A 13655-nucleotide genomic window follows, 5' to 3' on the forward strand; every position below is an offset into this window, starting at 1 on the left:
TCAGATTTGGGATAAACTCTGCTCTTCCTGACTCCTAGCCCTGTATTTCAACCACATAAATCAAGTTGTGAGGAACAATCAGGAAAAATCTAATTCACATTACATACCTGTATTAAGTTAATTGATTGGGCAGGAATATATAAACATAGCCAAGTCTGTTTCCCCCTTAGGGCAGTTAGTATGAGTGGAGAGGGCTGAAAAGGGGGATGTGAGGGCTGGTGTAATCAGCTGGGGTTAAGCCAGAAGAAGGGGAGGGAAGCTCCCTATCCAGCGTTCCCCTTCTATTGGAACATAGCTGGAGAAGTGATTCGAGTACTGACTGGGAGGGAACAGAATAGGGTTAAAGACAGCCCTTGTGGCCCAACTTGAGAATCCAAGGAATCAACCCACACGCATTACTTGTCTATTTACACAGTCTCCACTATATTCCTGTATAAGGGCTCCTCCTCACAGACACACAACCATAACTACCCACTCGCCCCACACTCAGAAATCCTCAAGAAGGCAAACGGGTTGAGAAGCCAAGAGGCTGCAGGGCTGAGATGCAGGCGGAGTGCACAGGTTGGTGGGGGGCAGTGTGGGGAACGGAAGGGTTCTGGTGGGAGATCTGGGTGGGCAGGTAGGTGTGTGACGACGCAGGAAGAAGGCAAGTGAGCGCGAAGGCGGGTAGGGGAGTGTGGAAGAGAGAAAGTGAAGAAACTAAAGACCCCAGGATCCCAATTTCCTGCTCTGCGAAACAAACAACCCCCCCAAAAAAACCAACCCACAAAAACAAAAACAAAAAACGCCTCCAAGAAATAATGCGCTACACACCAAGTACTAAGTAACCTAAACCTTATCATCACCAAAAATATTCTGTAAATCTACTCCGCCGTTATTTACTTAAGTCTCACGAGCCACGAATGGAAAAACCCCACCTCTCCCCGGTTCAGTCGCAGTCTGTCCTCTGGACATGTAAGTTTTCCCTCTCCCCCACTGGGCTGGTTTCACAGCTAGGCCAGAAATAAGGAACCACCCAGACGGAGACCGGAGGATCACTCCCCTGGCAGAAAAGGGATTAAGTTTCGCCGGGCCTCCCCGCCGGCGGGGTGTCCGCAGCATCTCCGGCTGCCGGAGCAGCCACCGCCGGGCGGAGGGCCGGCCGAGGGGCGCCGCCCGGCCCGAGGAGGCTGCGGGCCGCGGGAGCGTGGGAAGGCGGTGGTGCCCTTTCCCAGACTCGCGCCCCGGCGCCGGGGGAGCCGCTCGACTGCCCTGCGCCGGGCCGCTCTGAACGCCAGAGGCCTCGGGCCACCCCCGCCCCGCACCCTGGAGTGCAAACTCCGTCCCAAGGGGGCAGCGACGGGAGCCCTGGCCAGGCCGGGGCCCCCGCCGCCGCCGCCACCCCGAGTCTCGCGGGCCCCGTCACCCCGCCCCGCCGAGCCCCGGAGCCCCTGGCCCGCGCCGGGCCCCGGCGGCACCTGAGAAGCGGCGGGAGCGGGAGCCGGAGCCCGGGCCGTGCCCGGCGCGGGCTGTGGCGCTTGGCTCCCGGGGCCCGCGGCGAGGGGGCGCGTTTTACCCATAGCGTTCCCGGGTGCCAGCCATCTCCTCGGCCCGCTCGAGGGCGCCGGGCGCTCGCCTGCCTCCGCCGGGAGCTGGCTCGGGCTCCGGCGCGAGCTCCCGGGGCGGCCGCCTTCGCCGCCGCCGCCGCCGCTCTAGGCCGCCGCCCGCCTTCGCCGCCGCCGCCGCCGCAGCGCAGCAGCCGGGATCCGCCCGCCCGCGCGCCCCGCCAGGGACAGCACGGCGGCCGCGACGCTACCGCAGCTGGGTCTCCCGAGCCAAACTTAAAGAGTTTTCGCCCTTTAGTCCAGGGGCAGCACCATGACACCGCGGCAGCACCACACTGTCATTTCCGCCGCCGCAGAGGGGAAAAAAAAGGCGATCCCTACGAAAAGGGGGGTGGGGGGCAAACAGGGCTGGGGCTGACGCCCCGAGGGAGCACGGGGAAGGGCCCCGGGCAGCAGGGGCGCTCGGCCACCTTCCCGGGCTCACCTTCCGCCGCCCCCGCCGCTCCCAGCTCCCCCAGCCCCTCCTGTGGAGGCGCGTTTACATGTTTTCTCCCCTGGCAGGAGTGACCGGAGAAACCTGAGCAAGCAGAGGCAGCGGGTGGGTGGGGTTCGGGTTACTACTGTACCTACCAGCTGATTCCAGCAGCCTCTTCTCCAGCGCCCTGTCATCTTGAAGGAAGACACACCGAGAGGGGCCCGAGCGGGCATGTGTGTGTGTGTGCGCGCGCGCGTGTGTGTGTGTGTGTGTGTGTGTATGTGTGTGTGTGTGCGCAAAAGAGAGAGAGAGAGAGCGCGAGAGCGAGCGAGCGCAGAATGTGTGTGAAATGCAGAAGGAAGACTACAGCCAAACTCTTCTCCCACCCGCCAGCCCCCTGGTCCCACAAGCCACCAGGTTAGAACAAGGAGAAGGCCGTTGCAACCGGCAACGAGAAGAGAGTGCCTAGGTCCACCGCACTGGTCTTCGGATGAAGCTGTTCTAAAGCAAAGTTAACTACGGAGTAAAACAAAAATAGTGGAGGAGACAGAAAAGGGCAGACAATTGAAGGAAACCCAACCCCTCTTTCTTTTTACAGAGGGAGAATGCCTGTGCTTTATTGGCCTTGGGCAGAAGTTGTGGGGATGGATTAAAGCCACCAAAATTAAAAAACAAAACAAAAGAAAGTAGGGTTTCATTTGCACATTCGAATCCTTGATGGGCAAAAGAAGAGGGTCCTTAAAGAGGACAATGGGACAGATGCCAGCTATCCAGGTACAAAGGCCCTAATAAGCTAATTGGTCCATCTGGAACCCAGAAGCCTCATTGGTCTGGATCAGCCTGTCGGCTGACCTGTCATTGGCTCAGAGACCACCGCCCCACTCACAAAGAGGATGGGAGAGAAAAGAAGGAGGATGCCCCAGAGGAGACTGTGTACCTAACATGGGATAAAAGGGCTGGAGATGCAAGGGGAAAGAAGAGAAAAAATGAAGGAAACACCCCCCTCTCACATAGGCCTCCCATTACTGTGCATGGGAAGGAGTCCAGAAAAATTAAGGTAGCTCTGGGAGTAACCCATCAGGGAACCAATAGTAATTAGCCAACACCCCTGTTAAACAATGTGCTAGAGAGCACTGAGGTGGAAACGAAGGCAAAAATCACAACCAGGCTATCCTGATGAAAGTCTGACCCTAAGAGGAATAAAAGTTAATGAGTCACACCAAAAGCACAGGCAACGAAAGCAAAAATAGACAAGTGGGACTACATCAGACTTAAAAACTTCTGCATGGCAAAAGAATTAACAGTGAAAAGACACAAATGGGGAGAAAATGTTGGCAAACCATATGTCTGTTAAGGGGTTAGTATCCAAAATATATAAAGAACTCCTACAACCCGAAAACAAAACAAATAACCCAACTAAAAAACGGGCAAAGGACTTGAATAGACATTGCTTCAAAGGAGCTAGACAAATGGCCAAGCATATGAAGAGATGCTTAATATCACTAATCATCAGAAAATGCCAATCAGAACCACAACGAGGTATTGCCTCACACGGGTTAGGATGGCTGTTATTTTAAAAACAAGCCAACAAACAGAAAGTAAGAAGTGTTGGCAAGGATCTAGAGAAATTGGAACCCTTGTACACTGTTGCTGGGAGTGTGAAATGGTACAACTGCTCCAGAAAACAGTATGGAAGTTCCTCAAAAAATTAAAAATAGAACTACCATATGATCCAGCAATCCCACTTCTGGAAATATAGCCAAAAGAATTGAAAGCAAAATCTCAAAGAGATATTTTCACCCTCACATTCATTGCAGCATTATTAACGATAGACACGAGGTTGGAGCAACCTACATGCCCCAGGAGATTAAAGGATGAAGAAAATGTGGCATATACATACAGTAGGATGTGGCATATACCTGTCAGCCTTGGAAAAGAAGGACACCTTGGCATATGCTAGGACATGGGTGAACTTCGAGGATCATATGCTAAGTGAAACAAGCCAGTCACAGAAGGACAAATACTGAATGATTCCACTTATAGGAGGTGTCTAAAATAGTCAAACTCATAGAAACAGAAAGTCGAATGGTGGGTGCGGTGGGGAGGTGTTGTTCTATGGATGTAGAGTTTCGTCATGCAGAACTGGCATGTGTGTGGGGGGGAGGGGAGTTCTGGGGAATCTATTGCACAACAGTGTGCACGTGGCTGCCAATATTGCCCTGTACACTAAGAAATGGTGGAGAGGGTGAATTTTATGTCATGTGGTTTTTGCCACAATAAAAAAAAATTATTTTTTTCAAAAGCTGAGTCAGAAGAAAACTGATCCTAGCACAACAGACGAGTGGATAACTAGGAATTAAATATATATACATATTTTATGTATATTATGTACATATTACATATCATATGTCTATCTCTCTCAAACGTTGTTAAATGAAAACAGCAAGTGGTGTATGGTTTGCTACTACTGTGAAAAGCTGATTACACTGGTTGCCTGGGGGTCAAGGATAGGAGGAAGTATTTAACATTGTATACACCCTGTTGTACTGTTTGCATTTTTATAATGTCCCTGTATTACCTTTTGAAAAACAATTATTAAAGAACAAGGAGCGTAGAGACAGAAAATAGAATAGAGGATACCAGGGACTGAAGGGAAGGGAGAATAGGGAGTGAAGTGTTTAGTGGTTACAGAGTTTCTATTTGGAATGATGACAAAGTGCCAGAACTCCATAGTGGTGGGGCTGACACAACTTTGCGAATATACTGATTGCCACTCAAAAATGGTTAGAATGGCAAATTTTATGTGATGTCTATTTTACCAAAATAAAAATTTTTAAATTAAAAGAACAAGGATGTATACAGAACAGGTAGAGATTGTTGTATGTGTAAGAAAATAAATATACAGTTGACCTTGAACTGCGTGGGTCCACCAATGCACAGATTTTTTTTTTACAGTACAGTACTGTAATATATTTTCCTTATGATGTTCTTAATTACACTTTCTTTTCTGTAGCTTACTCTAAAAATACAGCTATGTGGTCACCTCTGGGTGGCTCAGTCAGTTGAGGGTTGGACTCTTGATTTCGGCTCAGGTCATGATCTCAAGGTCATGAGATCAAGCCCCAGGACTGGGTTCTGTGCTCAGTGGGGACTGCTTGAGATTCTCTCCCTCTCCCTCTGCTCCTCCCACCCCTGTGTGCTCTCTCTCTCAAATAAATATTCTTTTTTAAAAATCCAGCTATATTGTACACCTGAAACTAATATAACACTCTATGTTAACTATACTGGAATTAAAAGAAAAACTTAATAAAAAGGTAAAACAAAAAAGAATATGGTGTATAACGCATATAACATACAAAAGATATGTTCATCAACTGTTCGTGTTTTCGGTAAGGCTTCTGGTCGACGGTAGGCTATTAGTTACATTTTGGGGGAGTCCAAAGTTATACACAGATTTTCAACCGCACAGGGGTCTGGGCCCCTATCCTCTGTGTTGTTCAAGGGTCAACCTATGTAAATGCAGGTGAATGCATAGAAAAGAACATGGGAGCACATCCTAAATAGTGGCAGCCTGGAATTATGGTGGGTATTGAGAGGATTTTTCAGTTTGATTCTATATATTTTATAACTGTTTGAATATCCTACAATGATCATTTCTTTTGTAGTTAAACATTTTTTAAAGTTATGTCTCAAAAAAAAAAAACCCAAGTTGAGTCAGAAGTCAATTGATCCCTTAGAATTCTTTAACCTCACTGGATCTGATCTCTGCAGACAGCTGGGGAATTTTCTAAAACGTGAAGAAGTGACCAGTTTGGTCACAGACACCGGAACCAAGCTCCCTAGCTCTTGGCAGCACTGTCCCTTAAAGAACATTTGCTTTATAATGGCCTTTACCATCCTTCCAAAACCACCCTCTCCTTCACTTTTTAGCAGTCTCCCCTCCACCTGAGTTTTGTTGAAGATTTTATTTATTTGTCAAGAGAGTGAGAAAGGCAGGCAGAGGGAGAAGCAGGCTCCCCCATGTGGGACTCAATCCCGGGGTCCTGGGATCATGACCTGAGCCAAAGGCAGATGTTTTAACCGACTGAACCACCCAGGTGTCCCCCCCCCCACCTGTGTTTCCAGTGCTTTCAAGCTCGTCCCTGGCCAGAGTCCCATGCAGAGTGCTGGAACCCCATCATCCCTCCCCAGGCACCAGCCCGTATTCGGGACCTTTCCTTTCCCTCATCATAACTTAAAACCGCTTCTGGGTCCCTTTCACAAAAGACCTTACCGATTAAGGATTTCAATCAACTAATTTGTGCAAAATGTTAATAGCTCCGTTTGTCTCTCTATTAGTAGATAATGTTTTAATTTTAACAGAGGCCTTCAATGTATTAACTCAAAGGAATGACTAATAGTGTGTGGGGGTGGGGTTGGGAGGGTGGGGGAGATTTTGCTAATCACATCACAGAAGCAGCTGCTTTGAAACTATCCCCATGTTCAGTGGTTTTATGCAAATTATCGCTGTAAATGTATGAAAGTAAATGTTTTGTATCTGGCAGGAGATGCAAAATGGGCTGGGAGCATGTGATGAAATTATTTGTTTATAATGATTTAATGGTTACCTTTGTATAGAACATGTGTTGATCCTATTATCAAAATAAATCAGATCCATCGAGGGAAAAAAGATGTTTGACAGATTCAGCTTGAGGTGTTGAATTAATCCGGAGCGGACTCACCACACCACCGTCCTAGAGCGTGAAAGGGACAGCTCATGGGCTTTTCTTTTTCCAGCTAAGAATTGGAGAGGGGGAGAGGGGGAGTGGCTCCAGATACTTTCTACAGAGAGAAGCACAGAGCCCCGTCTGTTTCAGAAGGAAAAATTCACAGAAGGGAGATTTTGTTGCACAAGAGAATTGTCGCCTCTGCAGAAGGGAGCCTTCATACAGCTCTCCAAAGAAGCAGCTAGTTGTCGGAAATCCAGAGGTTTACCAAAGGCTTTTTTAACCAGGGGGCTCTTAACGGGATGGTGAGAAGAAACGTACTTTGGCATAGGCTTATCAACAGGACATTGTTCTAAAACTCGTTGTGAACTGGCCACTTTGTGGCGTAAGAGACAGTGGTTCAAAATAAATATGTTCCTGGTATGGAGAAAACGGCACGTTCCTGATATTTTATGCTCCTTTGATCTACGTGTTGGTATTGTTTTTTATTAATTTTGTAATGTATCCAAATTGTTGTTTGTTACAAGAAACACATAATCTTTGGGGCGCCTGGGTGGCACAGTGGTTAAGCGTCTGCCTTTGGCTCAGGGCGTGATCCTGGCGTTCTGGGATCGAGCCCCACATCAGGCTCCTCCGCTGGGAGCCTGCTTCTTCCTCTCCCACTCCCCCTGCTTGTGTTCCCTCTCTCGCTGGCCGTCTCTATCTCTGTCGAATAAATAAATAAAATCTTTAAAAAAAACACATAATCTTTGATATTTATATTACAAAGGTAAATATTTTCCTGGAGTTTTCTTTTTTTAAGATTATTTATTTATTTATTTATTTGAGAGAGAGAGAGAGAGCACTCACGAACAGGAGGGAGGGGGAGAGGCATACTCCCTGCTAAACAGGGAGCCCAACAAAGGGCTCCATCCCAGGACCTCAGGATCATGACCTGAGCTGAAAGCAGACGCTTAACCAGCTGAGCCACCCAGGCGCCTCTTTCCTGGAGTTTTAATAAGTCTTCAGGCCCGAGTCTAAATGTTCCCACTGGCCATGCCTTCCTAACCTGTGTCCCCAGTCGGTCACTGAGCGTCTGGCCTCCAATACCACGATCTCCATGTTTTTTTTTCCCATTTCACTTCCTGTTCCTCAGGTCCTGTTCTTTCCTCGTCCTGCTCTTCTGTCTCCAAAGGTTGGTGTGTCCCAAGACTCAGTCCTTGGCTCTGTTCTCCATCTCCACTCACTTACTCCCTAGGTGACCTCCACTACTCCTGTGGTTTGGAGTACAATCCCCATTCTATCACTCCAGCTCAGACCTTTCCCCAGAGTCCCCATGGCATAGGCACCTGGCTATTTTACGTCTCCATCTGGAGGCCTCACAGACTGCTGTAACTTAATGCCACTGAAGAAAAGCTCTTGGTTTCCACACCTCCCCGTCTCAGTAAATGGCACCACCCAACTGTTTAAACCAGGAGGTCATCCTTGCCACTCTCTCCTCTCCCTGACATCCCACCTCAACCCATCAAGTCTTGTTTGGGTCTCCCCACTTCCATTTTTCACCCTTTGTAGTCAGTACTGTGGCCAGAGTGATCTTTTTGTTTTTATTTGTGTATTTTTTTGAGAGAGAGAGAGTGCACGGGCAAGAGGGAGGGGCAGAGGGAGAGGGAGAGGGAGAAAGAGAATCTGAAACAGGTGCCACACTCCATGTGGAGCCCAACTCGGGGCTCGATCTCACAACCCTGGGATCACAAGCCAAGCTGAAATCAAGAGTCAGACGCTTCACCGACTGAGCCACGCAGATGCCCCCAGAGTGATCTCTTTAAAATAGAAATCTGATATTTTACTCCTTCTTCTCACTGCCATTAGAGTGAAATTCAAATTGCTTAACATGCTCTAGAAGACATGGCATTAGCTGGCCCCTGCCTACCTCTCCGACCTTATCCTGCTCCACTTTCGCTCTTACTCACTACAATCCAAACACACTGGCCTTCTGGTATGCCTTGAACCACACGCTCTTGGCCACCCCAGGGACTTTGCATGTTCTCTCCCCTCCACTGGATACTCTTCCTTCTACTCACCACATGGCTGTCTAGGTCCTTCTCTTAGGACTTAGAGAAGCCCTCCCTGACTACCTTATCTAAAGTAACTGCTTCACATTTTTCTCTAATACAACACCCTATTTATTTCCTTCAGGGCACTTATCGTTAGCTAAAATTACCGTATGTGTTTATTATGTGTCGTCTTCCATATACATACACGCTAGCACATACATTCCGCAAGAGCCAGAACCTTGTCTGTCTCCGTCACTCGTGTGTCTCCAACACCTAGAACAGAACCTGGCTCATGGTAGGTGCTAATATTTGCTGGATGAATGAATGGCAAGAAACAAGACAGAGTGTGCTCCAGAGACGACCCTTACCAGCCCGATACAGATTTACCCCCGTCTTCAATCTGCCCGGAGACTATCACACCTGGAAAGGACCTTTTGGCAGAACTAGGGCATTTGTAGCTGATGCATGCTGGGAGGCCAGACACATTACTCAGGGCCTCGACTGCCTACCCACCAGCAATTTTCAAAATGACTCAAGGAACACTAGTGTCCCTCAAGATATTAACTGGTGTTCCGAGGAAAAAAAGAATTTCAACAAAGAAGTTTAGGAAATGCTACAACAGTGAATCTCCCTCCCTGAGGCACAGCTCACATTAGCCTATCAAAGCTTTAAGAAGTCCTGTCTTCTTAAGATAAAACCTATCTTAGCTTTATTTAGCATTTCCCAAATATGTTTGACCGTAGAACTTTTATGTTCTTCTCACTTATTAATATCTCATAGGACACAAGCATCTCTCAAAATGTGGTTTTGGAAATATCGTTGACGTAGATATATAGGCATGGATATGTAGGTCTATAGATATATACAGGTCTCCCCTGCTCTCCAAAAGTACAGGGTTCCTATAAAAAAACTTTCTTAAGCGGAAATGGCAATGGCAAACAAGGGGCAATGGCAAAGAAGCAATGACCACAAAATTATATGGAAAAATTTTCAAGGCCCCCAAAATAACCTCTCTTAGGCTTTTCTGATACCTTAGGACACATCTTGCTAACGGACGCACAAAATAAGTCAAGATAAAGCACAGATGTTCACCAACACAGTTCAAAGTTATGGCAGCCTGACGCTAAGATGCTGAGGGTCAGTCCAGGGGAAGGAGGGGGGCAGCGTCCCTCTTGCTTCGTGGGATGCGTGCTGCCTGTATAAAGGCTCACTTCGAAACACTGAGCGCTATTTTCGATTTTCATCTCTCTTTATAAAAGGGACAATCTTCGGTGGTTTTTTTTTTTTTTTTTTTTTTTTTTTTTGGTTAGTGAAAACAGAGGCTAAGGTAGGTCTTTCGTGAATGCAAAATGGGGTAACGTGAACTTTCAAAAAGCAGGGATACCTGTGTAATAGACATGAATAAAAGTTCACTTAAGATCTGTGACCATAAATTCCAACTCAAAGCTAACAGTGAAATGAGGTTGAGCGGGGTTCAAATTTTATTTTTTTAAAAGGTCTTATTTATTTATTTGAGAGAGATATAGAGAGAAAGCACCAGCAGGGAGGAGAGGAGGAAGCAAGCTCCCCACTGAGCAGGGAGCCCAATGTGAGGCTCAGTCCCAGGACCCTGGGATCATGACCTGAGCCAAAGGCAGACACTTAACCAATTGAGCCACCCAGGCGCTCCCGGGATTCCAATTTTAAACAAGGCATTGATGGGGGTAGTGCCTTCTGTTGATATTGACCTATTAGGAGGATACGGGCCTGAGATGGGTTGAGCGCGCTGCTCTAAATTGGTTCAAACCTTCTGGCCGCAGTGAATCACTCCCTGAGGCTACTGAGAACTTGCAAATAAGATCAATGCACCACTGTCATCCGGAAATCATCGGACACATGGGAGAAGTGCCAGTGCCAGATCCTCCCAGACTAGAGAGGAACTGCTTTCAAACGGGGCAAGAAGGTGGGTTTTGCAAATTGCAGACAAGCTTTGTACCACGCTTCTCTTCCTCTTACCTATTTCGGTCCTTCTTTCTGTTCCTTGAACTCACCAAGCTCAGCCCCGTTCAGGGCTTTCCAATTGGCAGTTTCCTCTGCCTAAAGCAGGGGTGGGCAAACTTTTTCTGTAACGAGCCAAACAGTAAATATTTTAGGCTTTATCTGGCCATCTGGTCTGTGTCACAAAGACTCAGCTCCCAGCAAAAGCAGCCATAGACAATGCATAAACAGTTAAACTTTATTTACAAAAACAGCCTGTGGGCCGGATTTGGCCCAAGGGCCACAGGTGGTCAACCTGGAGTGTATTTTGCCAGGACCATTAACATAGCTAATTCCTTTTGGTTCAGAATTCAGCTCAGATATCATTGTCTCCCAATAAACCATTCAAACCAAAGTAACTACGAATTTACTTGCTTTCAAATCACCCAATTTTAATTCTTCCCATTGCACTTACCACTAACATATTTTCTTGTGTTGACTTGTCTCCCTGCACCCACACACACCAGGATAATAACATTTTCTTTTGAGCTCTTATTATGCACCTGACACTGCTCAAAGCATTTTACATGTATTAGCTCTTCTAATCTTAATAATAACCTCCCGACAATAATCCTTCATGTCCCCATTTTATAGGTAAAGAAACTAAGGCTGAGATTAAGGAATTTGCCCACGTGGCCATATAGTTTAGCAGAATCTAGACCAGCTCATAAGCATTATGTTATTGAGATACTGTGATTTATAATAAGAAATAAATATTTGGTCTTTGTCCCTGTTTCTGGCACAGAGCTTCTAAAACTCTTTGGAATTTCCGAAGTGATGAGAGCCGGAAAATATGTCTTTTGTTATGTTAATGAGATGACTTTTGGACCACGCCTAAGGATGGGGGCTGCTTGCCAAGAGAACCAGCCCTGTGATTAGAGGGTTGGAACTTTCAGTTCCTCCTCCCCCACCCCTGACCTCCAGGGAGGGAAAGGGCTGGAGGTTGAATCAATGGGCAATGGCCAGTGATTTAATCAATCTTGACTAAGTAATGAAGCCAAAAGGACCAGGTTGGAGAGCTTCCAGGTTGGTGATCCCATGTTGATGCTGGGAGATTGCGATACGGGAGAGGGCGTAGAACTTCTGTGCCGCTTCCCACGTACTTTGCCCTATGCTGTTTCTAAATTGTATCTTTTTAAAAAAGATTTATTATTTATTTTACAGAGGGAGAGAGTGTGTGTGCAAATGTGAGCGGGAGGAGGGGCAGAGGGAGAGAAACTCCCAAGAAACTTCTGAGCACGGAGCCCTACTCGGGGCTCGATCCTACAACATCAAGATGGTGACCTAAGCCGAAATCAAGAGTCGGATGCTTAACGGACTGGGCCTCCCAGGCCCCCCCAAATTATACCTGTTTAGAATAAACTGGTAATCTAGTAAGTAAAATGTTTCTCTGAGTTCTGAGCAAATGAATGAAACAAAGAAGGGAGTTACTGGAACCCTCCATCTACAGCCATGGGTCAGAAGCACAGGAGACAACCTGGACTTGTGACTGGCACCTGAAGTGGGAAGGAGGGCTATCTTGTAGGACTGAGCCCTTAACCAGTGGATTCTGACACTGTGTCTGGGTAGATAGTGTCAGCATTGAGTTGAATTGTAGGATACGCAGCTGATGTCAAAGAATCACTTGGTGGTGTGGGGAGAAACTGCCACACGTTGGAACTGGAGTCAGAATCATCACTATAATGCATCTCAATTATAAGCTCCATGAGAGCAGGGATTTTTGTCTGTCTGGTTTACCAGTGATAAACTCAGAACAGAGTCTAGAACAGTGCCTGGTGTACAGCAAGGGCTTGATAAATATTTGCTTCATGAACATTCTGGAACACTCAGATTATAAAAGGGAGGCAGTTTTCACTAGGAATAAGTCAACTGAACCTGATTTCCTTCTTTGATGAGGCTAATCAGTACAGAGAACAAGGAAAGGGGAATCGAATTTTGCGTTTCTTTGGTTTTTAGAAAAGCATTAAATACGGTCTTTCCTAGAACCCTTATTTTACTAGATCCTTTAGTGTCATTTAACACTGCTGCTCTTTTCTTTCTTTTTTCGGTTTCCATGACACCACACTTTCCTAGTTCCCTTCACACCTCTATAACTATTCTTACTTTGTCCTTGGCGTGATCCTCCCCTCCATCAACACGTAGGTGTTGACCAGTATCTCATCTTTGGTCCTTGGTTCTTCCCACTTTCCAAATTCTCCCTGATGGCCCCATCCATTCCCATTGTTTCTATTTTTACGTCTGTTCTGATGACACCCAGATCTATATCTCCAGGCCAGAACTTACCCCAAGCCTTGAAAAATCCCACAGGTACCTCCAGTTTACATGTCCAAAACCAAACTTCTTATCTCCTCCTCAAGTCTGGTCAATGTTTTATATTTCCTGTCTCAAATGATGGCATCACCAAATCACCCCCACACCAGAAACCTGAAAGTCATTTCTGCCTCCTCAGTCTCTCTCTCACTCCCCCCAGAGCTAAACCCTGACCCAATCTTGACAGTTTAACTTCTCAAATATTTCTCAACTCATCACACACCCAGTAGCTGTCACCAACTCGCAGCTGGTCTCCCTGCCTCTAGTTTTAACAGTATCCACATCTCCACATGGCTACCAGAATTAGCTATTCTTAAAGTGCAAATGTGATCATGTGACACCCCATTGCCTACAAGATGGAGTCCGAGCTACTTCAGGACCACACAAATCTCCTCAAACTTGCCAGCTTTATCCCCCACCATGTCTCACGCACAGCTTATGTTTCAACAATACCAAACAGCTGGCAACCTTGAAATTCTCCGAACACTTCCATGCCTTTGCCCACATGGCAGCCTCTGTTTTGATGCCCATTCCCTCTGATGCTCCCCCCGTTTGCCTGGCAGACTCCTTG

General features: G+C 46.9%; 1 protein-coding gene across 4 annotated transcripts in view; it reads right to left on the minus strand.

The window, feature by feature from the left end:
* Window positions 1-2291, minus strand: part of MID2 (midline 2) — a 92146-nt gene extending 89855 nt beyond the window's left edge. Inside the window, exon 1 of one of the 4 annotated variants that reach the window (XM_087860057.1) lies at window positions 2175-2291. Coding sequence is in view for 2 of the 4 variants with exons in the window: in XM_087860056.1 (XP_087716182.1) it covers window positions 1556-1559 (4 nt within the window). In the remaining 2 variants the exon portion in view is untranslated. The other 3 variants (XM_087860058.1, XM_087860056.1, XM_087860059.1) reach the window with 3 other exon arrangements.
* Window positions 2292-13655: the final 11364 nt, after the last annotated feature.

Source organism: Ursus americanus, chromosome X (assembly GCF_024610735.1).
Source record: "Ursus americanus isolate L20-20 chromosome X, mUrsAme1.1.p, whole genome shotgun sequence".
NCBI classification, from domain to species: Eukaryota; Metazoa; Chordata; class Mammalia; order Carnivora; family Ursidae; genus Ursus; species Ursus americanus.